Here is a 20,316-nt window from a genome sequence, read left to right on the forward strand (position 1 = left end):
CGCACTGCTTGGAAGACGTAAATTTCATAAACCTACTTGGACACGAAGACGTGGTTTTTATTTCGCGCTAAGGTGAAAATGGAGTGTTCGCGGTGGTTTTAGATTCGCGGTGAAACGGTCTCTGCGAAAGCCGCAAACTTAAAACCACCGCGAACATTTCTGCATCTACCGTATAATTATGTAAACGTACATAATATATAGTAACACTAGTCTTACGCGTTATCATTTTAGCGGTCGCAGGAAGCTATAGATGTTGGTTCGTCTGTCAATCTGACGAGGACCGCTTTACTTATCTATCATTGGGTTGGGTCGCATGTGTGTCCTCATGTGGCTATAGAGTCCAATTTTGGCCTTGCACCTCCGTCCACAATGTTAGCCATAGATAAGAGGACTAAGAAGTATGGTCGGACTAAGATATAGCACTACTCGTGTATATAAGAAGCATAAAATGTACATACTGCGTACATACTCCAATCGTCTTTTTAGCAATGACCTTGACGCATACCACACCGTTTATTTTACCAAAGAAGCAAATTAAGATATTTGTATAAAAACTGAAAACCCCTACGCTGTAATGGAACATCCGTTATGTAAAACACCATATCCGTTTGGGTCATTCTTGTGATATGGGCATAGCCATTACACGGACCATTCTGAGATCTGAGATCTTGCGCAGAGCAACGAAGGACGCGGAGCTTTCTCTATCGGTAAGATGGTAGCTTTCAATAGTTATGTTTGATCTCTTTAGCTACACTAAAATACGCAAAAGGCGTATTAGACGAAGCGAGGAATATGAGATTGGCAAATTTGGGATTTTATTTGAAAAATTCCTGTTTAACAAATCGGCTGCACAATTTTTACACGAAACATGGACATTTTCAATTGCAAGAGAAATTTGTTTATTCAATTGACAATTCGTATCTTTTCAGTGTTTTTCGTTTGGTAAAGCCAGTCTCCTAACATATCCTTGAAATAGAGAACTTTTGTGTAGAACCGCTTAGTTTATGATACTAGTAAGAACAGGCAAACTAGTGTATTAGAACAGATTGATTTCAGGGCCAAATCATTTTTTACTGCGTTGGATTTCCGTTTCACCCCCAGAAGGCTTGCATTACGTATTTCTTTCACGGTTCCCCGCTAAATATAGGTCTAGACGGCCGCCTCAAAGATTCTAATGCTGGCCGTATGCACTCTTTTTTCTTCTCTCTCTAATCATAAGGTGGAAAATTACTCATGTGACAAAGCGGCTTTTACATAATTGTACGTAGCATATATTAACACTGATTTTATTTTTCAGCGATAGCAAAAAGCCTTTAGAAAAACCGCTAACACAAAACCACTTTCGGTAGCAAAGATTGATAAGCTACTTTAAAAATGTACATAGTATGTTATAACATTTAATCGGCCGTTACAGAAAGCTTTAAGAGGGCTAAGGTGGTGAAGCTACTCTACATATAATCAGCTACTTTATAAATGTACGTAGTAAGTAATAGCAGTACAAAGTATAAAATAACACTTTTTTTCAACGGTTACAGAAATCTTTAAAAAGAATCTTAGGGGGCAAAGATGTGAAATGCTCTGCTGATAATCAGCTACTTTATAAATGTACATAGTCTATAATAACACTTTTTCCGTGGTTACAGAAAGCTTTAAGAAGAATACGTAGTGTAAGAGGGCTAAGATGGGGAAACTACTCTGCATATAATCAGCCACTTTATAGATGTGCGGAGTATGTAATAGCACTAGTTTTATTAATTCAGCCGTCGCAGAAGCTTTTAGGAAGAATACGTAGTGTAAGGTGAAAACTACTTCAGATAATCGGCTACTTTAAAAATGATACTCAGCCTCCAAGGTCTCCTTGACGTAGGGTCGAGTGGACTGCATCAAGGTTCAGACGTCTCCTGCGCAGCTTTCTGTGCAGTATGTAATTAATTTAAATTTTTCAATTTTCAACTTTCTTTCAGGCACCTGGCCCATATTATTCAATATACAGAGAAGAAGGACTACGTAAAAATACAATTCAACATACTTATAACCTAACTTGCACTACCTAAAAACAAGGTTAACATAGTGTTAATAACAGTCTTCTGTACTCAGGCTTCACAGAAAGCCTTAAGACTTCGAAATTTGCGAAGATGGACTCTTGTCTCCATTGTGGATATGTGTAGATGATCAGATATTTTATGAATGTACGTAGTATTTAATAACGCCGGTATTATTTATTCAGCCGTCACAGAATGTACACTCATACAAAGTGTGAGGGCAAAGATGGGAACTACTCTGCAGATAATTAGATACTTAATGAATGTACGTAGCATGTAATAACGCCAGTATTATTTATTCAGCCGTCACAGAAAGCCTTAAGAAGAATACGAAGATAGGACTAAGATGGACAAGATGAGCCACAGCCTCACCAACGTGTCTCTGCCGGCGAACCGGACGGACCAGCCCGAGCTGAGTCCGAAGGACGCCACCATGCAGATCATCTTCGGCTCGATGATGCTCGTCTTCGGGCTCATCGGAGTCATCGGGAACGTCGTCGCCCTGTACGCGTTCTGCAGGTAAGTTTTATTCCAGTAACATTAATCCGCAGGTTACGTTAATCCGTCACATTTGACTATGTTTTACAGGTCAGTTTTGCAATTTTTGTTTATAGTTTGTCCGTAAAAACTACTAGATTCACAAAGTTAAGGTCTTTTTATAGGAGATCTTTTTCACATTTGACCATGCCTTCGTTCGGCAGATCAGTTTTACAAGAGTTAACCTCCAGTAACATTAATCCGTCGGGTTACATAAATCCGCCACTTTAAAAAAACAGTGGATTTGAGAGATCTCTAGTGCAGATATGCATTGCTTACATTTACAGGAGTATATATGTCGGGGGACGCTGGGTTCTAGATATGTTGGGATGTATCTTTTCAGGGTGACGGAATTATGTACCCTGGTGGAATTATCTTAGTAGGTGTTATACGTGTTTATCCGTATACTCTGCCTGGCTCACAAAGTTTAGGTCTTTTTAAAGGAGATTCATTTTAAGTATGACTATGTCTTGGTAGTCCTTCTTTTTCAAATATATCTGTATTCTCACAGTCAAGCAAGTGTGAGAGCCCGTGTGGCTACGACATTAGAGTCTGAAGCGTTCGGTTGCCCACACTTTTTGCACTGGATTGTCGTGGATTCTGACTATGTAAATGATAGCTAATGGTTGGACCGTAGAAAAGAAAATGAAAACAGTACAGGCAGCGTAAAGCCCAGGCGGTCTACTGAATCGTGATCCCGCATGTTTGGAGAGACCAAATCATCCCACTTTGACGCTTATTGAGAGGTTGCAGTGTTCAGCATGGGACGTTTTAAGTGTGGTATGATAATGGTTCTTCTTTGTAACGAGTTTTCTGAGTGAAATGTCAAGAGACATCTTCTGAGCACTGAACTAACTTACGGTCCTTACTTTGTCTTTAAAAGGCCAAGACTGTCTTCTTGTACATCATTTATTTTTATTCATTTGTTCGGCTGCGTACAATGTACAGCAGCCAAGGCTGCCCGACTTGCTATTGCTATTACAAAGGGCCAGCCTTCCTGCAAAAGTACATGATAAAATACAATAGTTACATTAGTTAAAAATAAATCATACACACATACAATCTTACAACTTTTACCGTGAATCAATATACATAAACATTCTATGAATACCACTATAAAATCTAAAAGGGAGAAGATACAGATACGGATTGTACATTGGGATAATTAGTTACTTCGTACTAAATCGGGGAGATTTAAACAGAGAAGGGGTCCCCCAGTGACTTCCATGCCATAGTTTTAAAAGTAGAGAGTGAGGGGGCAGTCCGTGTGTCGGATGGAAGGGAGTTCCACAGTTGGGTGGCTCTATAGAAAAAGGCCCCCTGGGTTCTCACACTTTTTGGCATTTGCAAAGAGAGATTGTTTCCGTTTCTTAGGGAGTATCTAGAATCAATGGATGATGATCTGGTGGATGGCAGAAGACCTTGTAAGTGAGGTGGACAACGTCCGTTGAACAGTTTGTAGAGAGTAGTCACTGTGTGGAGCTTGCGGCGAAAGACCGTTACATAAAGTCGGGACAAGTGTCCTCTGTGTGATATTGGCGCATCATTATCTAGATCGAACTATCTGTCCCTTTCTCATTGAAGGTAAAACTAGCCTCTTTGTGTGTTAGCAAAAGCGAAGGCATTGGCAAATTCCTCATTCCCAAGCGGTGCTCTTCATGTCCGTTAAGCCCCGGTCACACATTGCCGAACATGGCCTTCCGACCTTCCCAGAACCATGGTTAACGGTTGGGAGTGTTTCAGGAGCTTGGTCGTCTGTGATCGGCTTTGGGCGGCTGGTGTTCGGGCGGTTGACTTGTAGTCGACTGCGCCAGTCGAAATGTTCAAAACATTCAGCTATGGAAGGGAGGTCTGGAATGGGTTGGCTGCTGGTTGACGGTTGTGTTTTGGGGAGTCATAAATTTTGCTGCAGTACCGTAGAAAGTCGCCAGGACTTATCGTACTTGACCTTCGTTTTCCGTTATTCCGAGAAATACACTATGCTTACTGTACATGCTAACTCCTTTCATATACTAGTATTCATTGCAAGAAAGCCAATCTTTGAAAAGGAGGCTGGCATTCTATAAATATTGGAAAGCCAGAAAAGTGAATATAATCATAGCAAAATGAATTACGATTCCAACTTTTGTAAAGGAGATCGAACCAATCATGAAGATGTTGAGGTAAAAAGATTACGGTCTTATTTTCTAATTGCAGTAAACTTAATCTACATAAACAGTGTTCGGATTTAAAACCTTTTCTGTCGGCATAGATTGAAGGTATTTAATTACATGCAGCGCACCGTGCACGTGGTAATCAAATTGCCGGGGGGGAAATTACCCGATAGAACGTATGATTGAATCTTTAAAACGTGAGTCTGTAGATCAAACGTTTATATGAATCTGACTAATGCAATTTCTCCCACGCAAGGGCAGGTAACTATTTCCTTTGTATCCGCGGCAACAAAATTAATAGATATCTAGGCAATTAACTTCAAGCCGAGAGGTAAGAAGCTTAATAGCAAGATAGAATGTCAGTTTCTCTTTGTTGCCATGTTAGCGGAACCAAACAGTAACTAGTCCATGCACTTTGAGCCGAGAAGTTGAAAGCAATACAGAATATCGGCTTCTCTTAGTTGCCATGGAAACAAAACCAATCGGTAATTAAGTAAGTGCCTTTTTAGCCGAGATCTAGAAGTAGAAATCTTAAAAGCAAGACACAATGTACGCTTCTCTATGTTGCCATGGCAACAAAATCAATAGATGATTAGGCCAGTCTCCTTTTAGCCGAAAAGTTGAAAGCTTTTGAGCAATAAGAAATGTCACTGAACTGCGTGACCAATTTTCTAAAACGCCAATAACCTGAATTCTTGCCACCTGTCATCTTAAAGGCAACCAAAGCAACATTAGGGCCCAAAATATGAAAATTAAAAAAATGCTGAAATCTTTATGGTAGTGACATTTACTAACACTATTTAGTCCATTTGCGTGATGAATTCATACTTTGAGCATTTTAAAACTGTACAAAAACGCACGATGATTCCCTTAGATTCGCGAGCCTACAAAAACCCTGGCGACGATTTTCAGTGAGTTCTCACATCACAACGACGTCGTATTTTTGCATGCTCGCATCAGTTTTGGAGTGCCCTTGGATGTTATCTGTATAATCAAATTAACATGACCTAACTGGCAGTGGTGTGTTTACAACTCGCACACTTTCCCATAATTGCCGAGTGCTAAAGCCGGCGTCACAATTCATGCGAGCGTCGGCCGAACTTGTAGATTGCCCGAAGCTCGCCAAATTTCAGAATCGCCCGAGCGTCGACCGTATTTTCCAATAAAAATCTCGGGCGACGTCCGTCGAACACTAAAAACTGATAATCCCCCAGGAGATGTTACCATCTCTTGGACATGGGCGAAGTCAGTATCGACTAACCTGGTAAAAGGCCAATATTTGGATTAACTTTGATTTCTAAAAATCGCCCGGAGCCCGCGTAATCGACAGGACGTCGGCCGTACTTCGGCCGAAAATGCACATTTGAAGCTCGCCAACACGTCGGCCGAGCTGAATTTCTTATTTGTGACGGGGGATTCAGCAGAGGTCCGGCCAGGCAGCTCCTGGGAACGAAAAATATGATATGAAAGACAGCAAAAGACACAAAACGTGAAAAATTACTCTTAACCATATATTGTGTATTTTCTTGATATGCACAGCCCGGCCGGGTCCCGGATTGGAAATGGGACCGAAGCATAAGTATGGGATGTACCGTTTCTTTCTTTCAGAAATCACAGTGTACGGAGACCCAAGAACTACCTGATAGCTAACCTGTGCCTGACGGACCTGACTGTGTGCCTGGTGTACTGTCCTATCATCGTCACCAGGAGTCTCAGCCACGGGTAGGTACTTCACTTTGCATTAAAGGGAAAACACGCAAGATGGCGCGTGTACGAAAATAATCGTAATTACGTAAGCAAAACATTTACATATGAGCTCTTCATAATGCTCTAATATATTGGCCGTCAAGCTCTTTCTGGGCAATTTGTTATGCCCGCGTTGATAAAAGGGTTGCAACAAGGCCAGAGGCTTTTACAAAGGACGTCATGGTGCGTTTCTATTTTATAGTTGCTACGTGATTAATACTTCATATTCTTGATACTATGGCAACCATCACACGATGTGCGTAGTCTTGCGACGGTGACCTTTTCGTTTTCATTTTGATTAGCCCTCGCTGACTTAATGATATGGATCACATCCGCGTATCAATTTTCAAAGAAGATGCAAATTGAGCAAAATTGCCGTAGATTGCCCAAAACAACTCAGTAGACGGATACAAATGGCAAACTGTGCCTCTTTTCTCAGTTTTAATGTTATTGTTACCCACTGTGTCAAACTAAACACAATTCAGGGAGGTGCAAGCCTTTCACTGCGCATTTATTGATATCTTATGATTAATATTTTGTTTCATTTGTGGTCTACTTCTTCAAAATTTGTTAATTATGTTTAGTATTGATCGTATCAGCGTACTTTATTATGTTTAATACATTAACATCCATTTTGTATTTCCTCGTATCTATTCATTTATTAAGATTCATGGTATAAGTTCAACTTATTTTCTATCGTTAATCTTCCTTAGTTTTTAGTTATGTACAATTTATGATATAATGCCTATTGTCAAGTTTCGAGGGGAGGCCCAAGAAAAGCCACCTAGGCTTCTCCCCCCCCCCCCCCCTGCATGTTTTTTTTTGCCCTGTATATCTTTGTTTTAAACACTTGCACATACGCGAATGAATAAACAAGTAAATTTCAGTTTCCGGGTTTGAATAAATAGATATAGGTTATGAATGAAATAAGTGCCAAGAGGATTACATCCATATCATAAAACCAGTATAGCCTTTACAAGAGTGGTATGATGTTTCTCGCCAGATTTCCGTCTGAAGAAAGCTGCATAGTGGAGGGGTTTGTGGTGGGAGTCGGCAGTGTCGCCAGTATTAGCAGTCTGGTCGCCATCGCTGTCGAGCGCTACCTCACCATCACCAAACCCATGAAGTCCCTGACGATCCTCACCCAACGGACACTTCTTGGCGCAGTCTCCGCAGTGTGGGCCTACTCGCTACTCCTTGCAGGTCCACCGCTTGTCGGCTGGGGGCGCTACGTAAGGGAGAAGACTGATATCAGCTGCACGTTCGACTACCTGTCCACGGACGACGCTACTAGAGCGCATGTCATCATGCTTGTGATTGGTGCGTTTGGATTCCCCCTACTTATCATAACCTATTGCTACATTCGTGTCTTTACCACCGTTAGAAAGCGTGCAAAGGAAAGAAATATCATGTCCCCACTAAAAAAGTCGGAGTCGAGGTCTGAAGTCAAATCAGCCGTGACAGGGTGCATCATAACTACGTCATTTTGCCTGTGTTTCTGTCCTTACGCTGTCGTGGCTAGCTTGGGCCTCAGCGGTTTCCCTGCTCCAAGCCAGGCTGTATTCGCAGCCGCTCTGTTGGCTAAGGTGACTGTACTCATTAACCCAGTCGTGTACGTGTTCTCCATACCAAGTTTCCGGAAGGCCCTTTTCGCAAACGCACAGACGAAGAAACAGACCGCATATACAGGGGACGGTTTGATAGTGCCTTCACCATTAGTGCGGGAACGCTGTACGAAGTCGGCAGAAATATGTCGATGTTCCGATATGGACAATGATATACAATCACCCATCGCCTATTCCGCGTCACGGGAGACCTGTTTGGTCAGTCTTGCTGTCACCGAGCGGCTAGCGGAAAGAACCAACTCTATCTTGAGCCTCGGGAAGGAATTTGGACTTCAAGATACAGCGTCACATCAAGAAACCTGGGTATGAGAGTTACCGTGCGTAGACATTACAAGTCAACTCCGAAAACTTGTGTGTAAACTGGGCTTATGTCGTACTCTGTGGGATTTCATTTGCACAAAATGTCAATCAGATTTACATTCCATTACAGTCTACGAGGAGATATCCCTTACTGTGTACAATGTTCGGTAAAAAAATTGAAGAATGTTTAGACTTTTGACAATAGTGTAAATGATACGTTAAACTCGACATGTTTATTTATTCAGATGGTAGTTATGTAGTTTTACTTATTTGTTGTACCCACTTGTTTGTTAGTAGGTATAGGCTATAGCTGTAGTAGACCTTATGAAAGTCGACGTCAATGAATATTGAATTGTAAATAAATAACATAACACGGTGTATTCCGTATCGCCCGAGGTATCCGCGGGAAGGTGATGCGGAATACACCGTGTTGAAATTTACCACTGTCGTACCCACCAGAAAAAAAATTCTATGTAAAATGCGTCAGAAGAGAATTTTATGCCATCTAACAAAATATTGCAACAACATTCAATTCCAATGTCCGAATCCGGTATTCGAACATTCAACACCACAGGCGCACGCGAAGCGCGTTCGAATCATTCGATGGAAGCCCGGGGCAATACGACTTCGGACCCCGGGCAATATACGGTAAAACATATACTGGTCCGAAACACCCGTATCGAATGTTATCCCGCCCCGGTATAACATAAAGTAATATAAGAGTTAAGTGGTTTCTTGACACTCAATAATCTGGGAAAGGGAACGTTATAGCTCTTACAATACAATATTTATGAAACAACAAATGTACGGCGACGTAGCACATCATGCCTCTACATAACAAAAGACACGAAATTGCATGAATTAAAGATCTCGGAAATTACCTTGGCTCCAAGTTTCTTGTTTGATTCTAAGGTGATTTGATTGATTAGGTAATCAATTCATTCGTTGGTTGATTGATTCATTGATTCATTGATTGATTGATAATTTGTAATCATTTCTACCTTCAAGTTGTAAGACATGTAGATAAAAATACTTATAATTTTTTATGGCGCAGAGCTGAAAAAGCCGATGCTTTCAGCGGGATGATCAACTGGTTTTCATATGAAATTTTAACTTTATCGCTTATAACTAGAACGTCTCATCAGTGCCGCATAGCGATCCGAACCTGCATTGCACCCACAGAAGATCTTCATTGCGTATTAGCAAGCCGAGCCCATAAGGTCATGTTGATTTAGCTATAACGCTGACATCCGCGTGTGCATCAATTTTCATCCGTTTCCAAAAAAAATGTTTTGGGCCATTCTTTGTACGATACAAAAAGTTGCATAAGAAAACATATGCTGTGAATTGCAAGAAGTGGTTACTAATGTCGTCGAATGTCAAAGTTCATTCAAAAGCCAAAGAAGAAGAATATGATTTTTTTGCACGTTCGCATTAGTTTTGGGGTCCCCAGATATAGAGTATGTCATCCATATAATCAAATCAACATTACCTAATTGTCATTCTCGCAAACGGCTGTTTAGCCATAGTCGATGCTCTAGGGCTGAATTAGGATATCACCATGGTAAATACTGACCGACGGAGGCCATAGGACATTACTTAACGTATCATCATGGATTCATTCATTTCCTTTGATGTAGTTGACGTCCTTTCTGAAGAGGTGGCATAAGTGTACCCGGTTGACTTGAGGTTGTCCACTACACACTACAATCCCCTAACAGGCAGAACTGAGTTCCTTTTACCTAACCTACTATCAGGGATTCTTTTTCTTTGATGTAGTCTGCGTCCTTTCTGAAGAGGTGGCATAAGTGTGCCCGGTTGACTTGAGGTTGTCCACTACACACTACAATCCCTTAACAGAGGGAACAGAGTTCCTTTGAAGTACGATATTTATGCGAAGTACTCGGTGTATCAGATCCTCCATCAGTGAAACGAAGACCCCTGTTACTTATCTTAATACAGAAGAAACTGTACAAAGATGACAGCAGAAAGAATTGAAAAACATACATTTTAATACATAGAATTTCTCAAATAGAATACATTTCTATAGCAATACGTATACGAAAATATACATATATTCAGACATCGTGCAGCAAATAAATATATATATATATATGATATATTTAATATATTACATTTATCAATATATTGCTCTCACTCCTTACGAACTTCTTTGTTTTATTGCCTTTTTATCAACTTTTACATTCAACGGGCCAGAAGATTCAGTACAGTTCGATTTCATGTTACGTAATACATACTTCAGTTGTATATAAACAAATGCATTTAATTGTTGCCTCTTCAGCACAAATATCAGAGCATTAGGCTATGCCTTCCTTGAGTAATTTTATCAGGTTCGTAAGTCACTGGATAACAAGGTTCTTTATTCACTTTATAAATTACAATCAACAGCCGACGTGTCGGTAACTGTCATCTTTCTTAGGGCAATACTAGTACTGACTGGTTCCATTCCATACTGCAGCTAGGTGTCGCTGCATACAATGCAGTCACAGATGTCAAGTGTTGTTGTACATACACGGCTATGCCTTCTATGTAATACATGGTTGCCTAATTTGACGGCATGCCGACAATACACAAAATAACTAGCATATTGAAAATACATACATACAAATAGAAAGACCATAATTATACATCCTCCAGTGAATTGATAGCCTCTTCAATGGACTCTGTCATGTCTAATTTACGGGTTATATTCTACCAACTTTGACCTACTTTCTTGTCAGTGTCGACGTGCCTATCATTTAAATACCAAAACAGGGCAGACATGACACTCACAATCATCAAGTAATGACAAAACCTCCGTTCTTGTTTGGTATACTAAACAACACAACTTATTTGGGGTAAAATATTCAGGAGTAGTAGTGCACTTATTGACGCTTCCTCATGTGGTTTCACAATGACAGTAGAAGGTGTCATGTTACCTGTCTCTCAAACCCAGCTTTCTTTGTGAGATCTTGTTCCCATGCGCCCGAACTCTGATGCGAGATCTACCATTGATTTTGTTCTCCCTGCAAGCCTCTTTGATGCAGCGGGACTAAGCGGACTACTGTAAGCCGAGTAAACAGTCAGTTTAATGTATCCGCTTTCGCTGGCGCTAACGTCCAGTTTTCGTCTTTTCTCGGACGAAGAATCGTTTCCCGGCCCGTTGGATGTGCTCCAGGTCCGTTTGTTACGTCCGAAGAGGGCCTTCCGGAAACTTGGGATGGAGAAGACATAAGCAACAGGGTTGATGAGTACCGACGTCTTAGCGAGAAGGGCGGCGCCGAAGACAACGGTCCCTTGGACAGAAGAACCGCTGGCGCCTATGATGGCAACGACGGTGTAGGGGCACCAACAGAGGCAGAACGCTGTTGTCATGATGAAAGCGTTCACGGCAGTTTTTGCTTCAGACTTCGACTTCTTGTTGGGTGACATGAGTCTTCTCTTTTGTGAGCATTTCTTGACTGTCGTAAAGACACGAATGTAGCAATAAGCGATGATGATGAGGGGAAATCCGAACCCAAGAATACAAAGTGTGATGACGTAGGCTCTGTTGGCTGTGTCCTTGGACAAGTAGTCGAACGAACAGCTCAGTTTTGTCTCCTCTCGTACGTAGCGCCCCCAGCCGAAAAACGGTGGTACAACAAGGAATAACGCGTAGACCCACACGGCTGCGACGGCGCCGAGAAAGGTCCGGTTGGTGACGATGACGAGGGATTTCATGGGCTGGGTGATGCTGAAGAACCGTTCCACCGCGATGGCGACGAGACTGCCGACACTCGCGATACTCGCCATGCCGACCACGAACCCCTCCATCGTGCAAGCTGCATCGGTCGGGATGCTGTGGAAAAAACGGTCATGTTTACATTGTTAGTGTCATGAATTCGTTCACTCTTGTTTTAAGAAGAGACAAGAATCATAGATAAAACATAACATGGCTTCGTTAGATATCTAAATTAATGCATTTAGCCCCTGTTGGGCATGACTTTTCAATACAGTTTATTGTCATCGTCACATATGTCATTACTAGTGTATAAGTTGCTCCTTAAAACTTCATGTAACCTCGGCAGATTTCAGTTGCAGTTCATAAAGGACTCAACCTACCTGTTACTGAAGCTGCTGAAGACGATAACTGGACAGTACACCAGACACATGACCAGGTCTGTCAGGCAGAGGTTAGCCACCACGTAGTTTTTAGGTCGGCGCAGTTTGCGTGTACTGTAAGGGGAGAAATAGTGGTAGTGTTATAATCAAGACACTGTAAAACAGCATAGACTCTGCAGAACTGAGCATGTAACAGCCGGCTTAATGTTCACACTGACAGGCAGAACGCGGCAATCCAGGGTTATAAGTATTCTACATTCTTAGATAGTTGAACCTGACTTTTTCATAAGCAGTTAGCCACAAAGAAGTTCTTGACTCTGCACAGTTTGCGTGTCCTGTATGAGTAGAATAATGGCAGCGTTATGATCTAGACGCGAACATGCATTGGACGTCAGGGGGTTGTAAGTAGTAGCTAATGTTGCATTAAGTGTGATCATTGTTCATATAATACAATGCTAAACTTTCTTCCAACACTAAGGTAATTCACGGATCGAATTTTCGACGACCACTGTCGCCTTCTTCAGGATCAAAGGATCAATCTTCATTGATCCTGAAGAAGGCGACAGTGGTCGTCGAAAATTCGATCCGTGAATTACCTAAGTGTTGGAAGAAAGTTTAGCTTTGTATTATGATTACTACCAACACAGATGAGCTTTCATTATATTGTTCATATAGTTTATTTCATTTGCCGTTTCATCTGCAATGCCCAATACGTATACGCAATGATAAACGACTACACTGCCTCAGTTGAACTCGAGTCACTAATTAACTGAGTCACTAATTGAAATAATTGATATTTTGAAGAACGCGAGAAGAACACGAGAAAAACTTTTGAAGAACACGAGAAAAACTTTCGAAAAATACGAGAGATGATGTTATAAAGTTGCCCATTACTGACATCTCGACAGATACAAAATGATGCTCTTAAAACCAGATAAATCACATCGTTGTCCTTTAAAGGGCAGACCTTTAGCCGGGGCAACAGCTAGAATAACATACTCCCCACTGTGACCTTTCATGAAGTTTAAGGGGTATTGACCCCATAGATACATAAACAACGGTCGGTGTAGTTCTTTGTTCAGTACTTTTGCTCTTTCGATGTATATCTGTACAAGAACAACATCATGTTGAAAATACTAGTGTCCTGGTGCATTCAATTTTACATTGTTAAACTGCATTGGACTGATCTCTTCGGCTGAAATCTAAAAAGAAGAAGATAATTTGTAAGATATGAAATGAAAATAGGCAAGCAGTAGGTCTTAGATTTAAACCACAGGGAAGGAAAACCCTGCACAGAAACCCAGGGAAGCCACCCCTGCACAGAAGTCATAGGGAAGACACCCTAGCACAGAAAATCCATGGGGGATAAAACACCCCTGTCAAAAAAGTCCAAGGGGCCACACCCTAGACAAATAAGCCAATGGAAGTGGCCCCTGTAACAAATTGTAACTAGGGAGCGCACCCTAGCCAAAAAAGCCAGTGTGAATGTGAATGGAATTGCAATATGTAACTCTGTATATTTGTGAAATCGTAAATGTGTTGTTGTGCTATGCCCTGATGTATGTTTTAATAAAGATATTTCTAAAAAAAAGACAATTCCTACCTACCTACCGACCCGGATATATTTTCAGGACCGTAACCGGAAACACAGCATTCTTTTTCTTAGGCCTAGCGACTAAAGGTCAGACAGCGGGTATCTAATTACCACTGGATTTCATCACCATGGCGACAGAGAAAAGCAATAGCTCTACGTGTCTAGTCGTAATTGGCAACTAAATCAACGAGTGGAACAACTGGTTGATGTTTAAGTTAAGACCTGATTTATAATGACATCTGACGACTATTAGATGAAATGATAAGCTAGATGGTTGATTCAGTAAAAACTTAAGACAGATTATTTTCTCCTTTACGCCAATTAGGTTACTTGAGATGGACTCATAATCTAATGATATTTACTGATATATTTTGATGGTATGATTCTTACATTTCAAGGCTGTCGTAACCAAAGTTACTTCTGTGACAATATGGTAATAACTAGGTGGCAATATGCTTAAAATGACGTTGTTTTCTTGATTACAAAATGCGACAGAAATAGTTTTACTGAAGTAACAAGTTGACAAGTGTGCACGCCTTCTTTCTATGTTGTTTTGATCTTAGTTAAACACTCTTGAAATTTCAGATGGCCCTTGTGTCTACTTGCTATCACGTAGTGAAAACTCAGGCACTATAAATTTCATCATCCAAGTCAAGGAACGATCCAAGCAAAAATGTTGTACAAGGCGTTTCAGTACATTGAGATATAACAGCTAGGAGAGGCCATATCTGTTTAGGTTGTTATGCCATTATGGGCATTTGTCGTTGTACCATAAAAGGTTGAGATATGCTGTATGATTCGTCGCTGATGGCTAGACACCCTATCCAAGAAAACAATTACTCAAGCAACTGGATATATTTTGGAAACAGTCAGACGTTTCAGGCAGCATCAAGGTCAACCTTGTATTGACCTTGTCCAATTTGTCTCCAACTGAACAGCCTAGTAATTGTCTTCACCTTACATACCAATTCATGTTGTTGGTTTCTACCTGAAGGACTGCAGATCTTTCTTAATTACTGACGACAGGTAGTGGGTGCTGCCTGAAAGTCTGACCATTAAGAAAAAAAATACTTACATAAAACACTCCGCACATAAAACGTTCCATGATCAACACTGCAAACTCTCGATGAGCTTCCTTCGATGACAAAAGAACAGATAGCTCTATTTAGATAATTATGTCCAACTATTACACAGATGACACTTGTCCTACGTTATATAACGGTCTAATGATGTACAAGAAGACAGTCCTTGCCTATTTTCAATAATAAGCACCGTAAATTAGTTCAATGTCCAGAAGATGTCTCTTGACCTTTCATTGAGCAAGCTGCTAATGAGCGTCGAAGCAAGATGATTTGTCCTGTCATTAACAAAATATATCTAGTAGCTTGAGTTACTGTCATCTTGTGCATCCTGTTTAAGAGACACTAGTACTGTCCCTAATATAATGCCCCTCGTCTCACAACCGTGGAAAAGGTTTTAACGTTACTATTAAGGTTTTAAACGAGCCGATTTTGACTTACAATATGGTGCACATTCGTGGACAGCAAAACGATAGGACGCTGTCATAGATAGATAAAATTAATTGGTCTGAAGACACGCACGGTACGTCGTGACAAATCAGTATCAGAGATACAAAGGCCATGTGGAAGACTGCGGGACTCTTCACTTCGATTGCTTTTGAAACTCTAATAACAGTAAACATCATTGCATAATGCGTCTTCATAAGAGTTTGCAGACACAAGGGACAGATTCAGCCTTCGTTTGTAAACACTACGATTCGACTGTCTACTGAACTTTCAATAAATTACATGACAGGTCAGGCAAGACGTACGAAAGCTTCTTAAAAGGTCGGAATGGTGGGTGGATGACAGCCAGTCGCTCAACACTAGAAGATCAAACGCGGTTTCTTCGTATTGACGCGACACTCATCAAACATCGCACGTGGGACTTGACACTGTTATACAACTAGTTCGCTCGCGGCATAGTACACACAACCTTTTTATGTCTTAAGTATATCGTGAAGAAAAAGAGGTCTGTTGGATTTACAGCTTTAAATCAACCTTTGGGCGGACACGATGTCTTAGAAAATTAGGCTAGTGGGCGAAATGACATCACACTGTCGTACATTACGAACTTTCTAGATAAAACACATCACAGGACGTAAAGGTCAGGACTCCCAAAGGTAAAACGCGTGTTTTCAGTGTTATATAACTTCAGTTTGCTCACTGCTTTACACGGCTGCCTTTATTTGCATTTCAGAAATGACGTTGTAAGTAGCAAATGTTTGGTAGGGGCTTGCCGCTAAATATGGGCAAACGTATAGCCTCCACCAGGCCTGTGAATTCTACGGGGTTGTGAATCGTAGAATTTTACAAAAAAGGGGAGAAATTGGCCAGGAGAGTCAATTTGCGGGAAAGTTGACATCTCCCACTGCGCCTTGCCAGTGAAACCCTCTGGTGGCCAAACTAAACTCTCCCCATAGCCATTGTAGGTAGCTATAGCCTGGCAAGGACAAGAAAAATTCTGTCTTGGTTGTCAATTGATTATTCGAAGATGTCCAAAGCAGTCACTCGCTGGAAAGGTCATTTCTTATTGTTTTCACTTCATCTTTTGTACTCTGCTTTATTCAGTTATTCTAATTCCTACCTAAATGCCTACCGATATGATCTCAAATGTCAAAAGAAATCAAGGAGATTTTAACCTCCTTGAAGAAATCATGTATTTTATATTCACTTTTCCATTCTATCAAGCTGTCTCGGGTCAAGCCAATGGATCTCGGATGCACAATTTGGTTCCGAAAAGGCAAGTAAAAATTGACGTGTGCGTTAGTTTCCCTCGACTTGCGTAAAACTAGAATTCAATTTCTTCAGTCTTTCTTTCCTCGTAAAAGCATATCGTGGTGTTAATGAACATTAAAGAAATCAATAATGAAATACTCGAAAATTTGAATCGTCGTTTTTGTTTAAAAACGCAAGATAACGGACTGCTATCATTGATCCCTCTCTTGTGAAGGATGGAAAGTGTTTTTTCGCCATTAGGGTATAATGTCTACGCTAATAGTTTCAGCGAGAACGTAATGGTGCTAATGTACAAGTGATTTTTCACATTAGCGGACACAGTCTACAGGGCCATTTTATCAGACATATTTTTATACATATATTTCATTCTGGAGTCTCTGATGTCCTTTTAAAAGACAGGTATAACTTTTCTTGCCACTTATTATCAATTGACTCAAAACTCAGTATTTACAACATGCGAAACCAACCTTACGCATTCCTATCAGCCGAATCTGTCAGATTGCAATATCTACCGTTACATGTGCTGATGATACGCGCGTTGTTTGCCGGAGTTTCCATTGTACACTTACGACAGCGAATTGATTCATATACTCGACATGCACACTACCCGAAAGGGTATCAGCCCTTAGGACGGGACGTTAAGCCGTAGTTCAATGTTCATTGTGCTTGTCGAATAGAGCTAGGGAAATTTCCCTGGCACAATGAACCTGTTAAAAGTATACATAGAGTCTGCCTTCTCTGTCACGACCAGTGGAAGAATAGCTCTTGATTGATATCACTTTCACAGACACGACATTATCCCCGTCTCATGACTTGGAAGGTTGCTGTAGTTCGACGACCTTTCTAGAAGCCAGAAGGCTTAAGTAACGGTCTCCTTTTCGGGACAAGTAACGTACTGACTGATACTCAATTGACGGCAACCTGCTGTTTCATCCTCGTTAAAAAGAAGAAAAAAACCTAACATAAAACACACCGCACATAAAACGTTTCATGATCAGCACTACAAACTCTCGATGAGCGTCCTTCGATGACTAAAGAACAGATAGCTCTTTCTAGACGACCTTCGAGGAGCCAGAAGGCTTAAGTAACGGTCTCCTTTTCGGGACAAGTAACGTACTGACTGACACTCAATTGACGGCAACCTGCTGTTTCATCCTCGTTAAAAAGAAGAAAAAAACCTTACATAAAACACACCGCACATAAAACGTTCCATGATCAACACTGCAAACTCTCGATGAGCGTCCTTCGATGACAAAAGAACAGATTGCTCTATCTAGATAATTATGTCCAACTATCACACAGATGACACTTGTCCTACTTTATTTAACGGTCTAATGATGTACAAGAAGACAGTCCTTGCCTATTTTCAATAATAAGCAGCGTAAGTTAGCTCAGTGTCCAGAAGATGTCTCTTGACCTTTCATTGAGCAAACTCCTAATGAGCGTCGAAGCAAGATGATTTGGCCTGTCACAAGATGCGGGATCACGAAGCAGTGGATCGCCCGTGCAGCACTGATATATAACGCTACCTACACCCGTGAATAGTTTCATTAAGTTGGTAAGTCACTGAATAAAAAGACTCTTTTTTACACAACCAAGTTTGGGACCGCATAGTCATCCGCTGTGATTGTACATATGTAAATACTTTGCGTTTGGGAATGCATCTAATTTTTAATTATAAGCAGCGAGTCTTTTTATTCAGCTACCTACACCGTTCCCCTTTTCTTAAACCTCCGTAAACGTCAATGCCCAACCATTGGCTATGACTTACATAGTCAGAATCCACGGTAATCCAGTGCAAAAAAAGTGTGGGCGACCGAACGCTTTAGACTTATGTCCCACACATAAGGTCCCACAGATGTGATTGTGAGAGTACGGTCATCCTTGAAAATTAAGGACTACCAAGACATAGTCAAATGTAAAGGAGATCACCTTTCAAAAAGACCGAAACGTTGTGAATCCAGGAGATGAGAGTCAACGAATAAACACATCTTCTAACATAATTCCACCAGTGTACATAATTCCGCCATCCTGAAAAGATACATCCAAGCAGATCTCCAACCCAACGTCCCCAGGTAGATATACTCCTAGTATGTGTAAACTATGCATGCCTGGGGGTGCTGCACTAGAGATCTCTCAAACCATGGTCAAATGTGTAGAAGAACTCCTTTAAAAAGACCTTAACTTTGTGAATCCAGTAGTTTTTACGTACAAACTATAAATACAAATTGTAAAACTGACGTGTCAAACATAGTCAAATGTGGCGGATTTATGTAACCTGCGGATTAATGTTACTGGGGGTTAAAACTGACCTGCAGAACGTGCACATAGTCAAATGTGACGGATTTATGCACCTGCGGATTAATGTTACTGGGGGTTAAAACTGACCTGCAGAACGTGCACATAGTCAAATGTGGCGGATTTATGTAACCTGCGGATTAATGTTACTGGGGGTTAAAACTGACCTGCAGAACGTGCACATAGTCAAATGTGACGGATTTATGCACCTGCGGATTAATGTTACTGGGGGTTAAAACTGACCTGCAGAACGTGCACATAGTCAAATGTGACGGATTTATGCACCTGCGGATTAATGTTACTGGGGGTTAAAACTGACCTGCAGAACGTGCACATAGTCAAATGTGACGGATTTATGCACCTGCGGATTAATGTTACTGGGGGTTAAAACTGACCTGCAGAACGTATACATAGTCACATGTGACGGATTTATGTAACCTGCGGATTAATGTTACTGGGGGTTAAAACTGACCTGCAGAACGCGTACAGGGCGACGACGTTCCCGATGACTCCGATCAGCCCGAAGACGAGCATCATCGAGCCGAAGATGATCTGCATGGTGGCGTCGTTCGAACTCAGCTCGGGCTGGTCCGTCCGGTTGGCCGGCAGAGACACGTTGGTGAGGTTGTGGCTCATCTCGTCCATCGTATCTTCGTATTCTTCTTAAGGCTTTCTGTGACGGCTGAATAGATAATATTGGCGTTATTACATACTACGTACATTGATAAAGAATCTAATCATCTACAAAATAGATCCCGTCTTTGCCCCCTCACACTTTGTATTCTTCTTCTTAAGGCTTTCCGCGACGGCTGAATAAATAAGACTAGAGTTATAGCGTGTTAAGGGTGTCAAGAATAGGGTACTCAGACAACTGCGGCAGCAAAACACAGTGGACTACTGTTACTAGACTACTATAACATACTACGCACATTTATAACGTGCCCGATGGCTAATTGCAACATGAAACAATGTACAGAAAATAATATGCATACAGTGCAGATTAACAATGGTGACAAGTGGAACAAGGGACTATTCTAAGAACTGCTACGGAATACAATTTTTTCACCCTAGAAGGGAAGAGAGAAGAGCGCGTGGGGTCAGGATTAATGCAAACTCTGCCGT

The 20,316-nt window shown here is 41.2% G+C and overlaps 2 protein-coding genes across 3 annotated transcripts in view; one reads left to right on the forward strand and one right to left on the reverse strand.

Annotated features, from left to right (window-relative positions):
- Positions 1-9,283, forward strand: part of LOC136424209 (rhodopsin, GQ-coupled-like) — a 70,513-nt gene extending 61,230 nt beyond the window's left edge. For both annotated transcript variants that reach the window (XM_066412729.1, XM_066412730.1), the window contains 3 exons: positions 2,346-2,561; positions 6,341-6,454; positions 7,482-9,283. In XM_066412729.1, the coding sequence (XP_066268826.1) occupies positions 2,389-2,561; positions 6,341-6,454; positions 7,482-8,412 (1,218 nt within the window). In that variant the 5' untranslated portion in view covers positions 2,346-2,388 and the 3' untranslated portion in view covers positions 8,413-9,283. The remainder of the gene's footprint in view (positions 1-2,345; positions 2,562-6,340; positions 6,455-7,481) is intronic.
- Positions 9,284-11,349: 2,066 nt separating this feature from the next.
- On the reverse strand, positions 11,350-19,842 carry LOC136424470 (rhodopsin, GQ-coupled-like). The gene is made up of 3 exons (XM_066413077.1): positions 19,667-19,842; positions 12,505-12,618; positions 11,350-12,241 (listed from the first exon to the last, which is right to left on the reverse strand). The coding sequence occupies exons 1-3, from the start codon at positions 19,837-19,839 to the stop codon at positions 11,350-11,352; spliced, it is 1,179 nt and encodes a 392-aa protein (XP_066269174.1). The 5' UTR covers positions 19,840-19,842.
- Between the last annotated feature and the right edge of the window lie 474 nt (positions 19,843-20,316).

The sequence above is a fragment of the Branchiostoma lanceolatum genome, chromosome 18, assembly GCF_035083965.1.
Source record: "Branchiostoma lanceolatum isolate klBraLanc5 chromosome 18, klBraLanc5.hap2, whole genome shotgun sequence".
Taxonomy (NCBI): domain Eukaryota; kingdom Metazoa; phylum Chordata; class Leptocardii; order Amphioxiformes; family Branchiostomatidae; genus Branchiostoma; species Branchiostoma lanceolatum.

Excerpts from the sequence above, each read along its gene's own strand:
- LOC136424470 (XM_066413077.1), bottom strand. The coding sequence starts at position 19,839 with ATGGACGAGATGAGCCACAACCTCACCAACGTGTCTCTGCCGGCCAAC. Across the intron at positions 12,619-19,666 it reads GCCCTGTACGCGTTCTGCAG|TACACGCAAACTGCGCCGAC; the intron begins GTCAGTTTTAAC and ends CTCCCCTTACAG. Across the intron at positions 12,242-12,504 it reads TTCAGCAGCTTCAGTAACAG|CATCCCGACCGATGCAGCTT; the intron begins GTAGGTTGAGTC and ends TTTTTTCCACAG.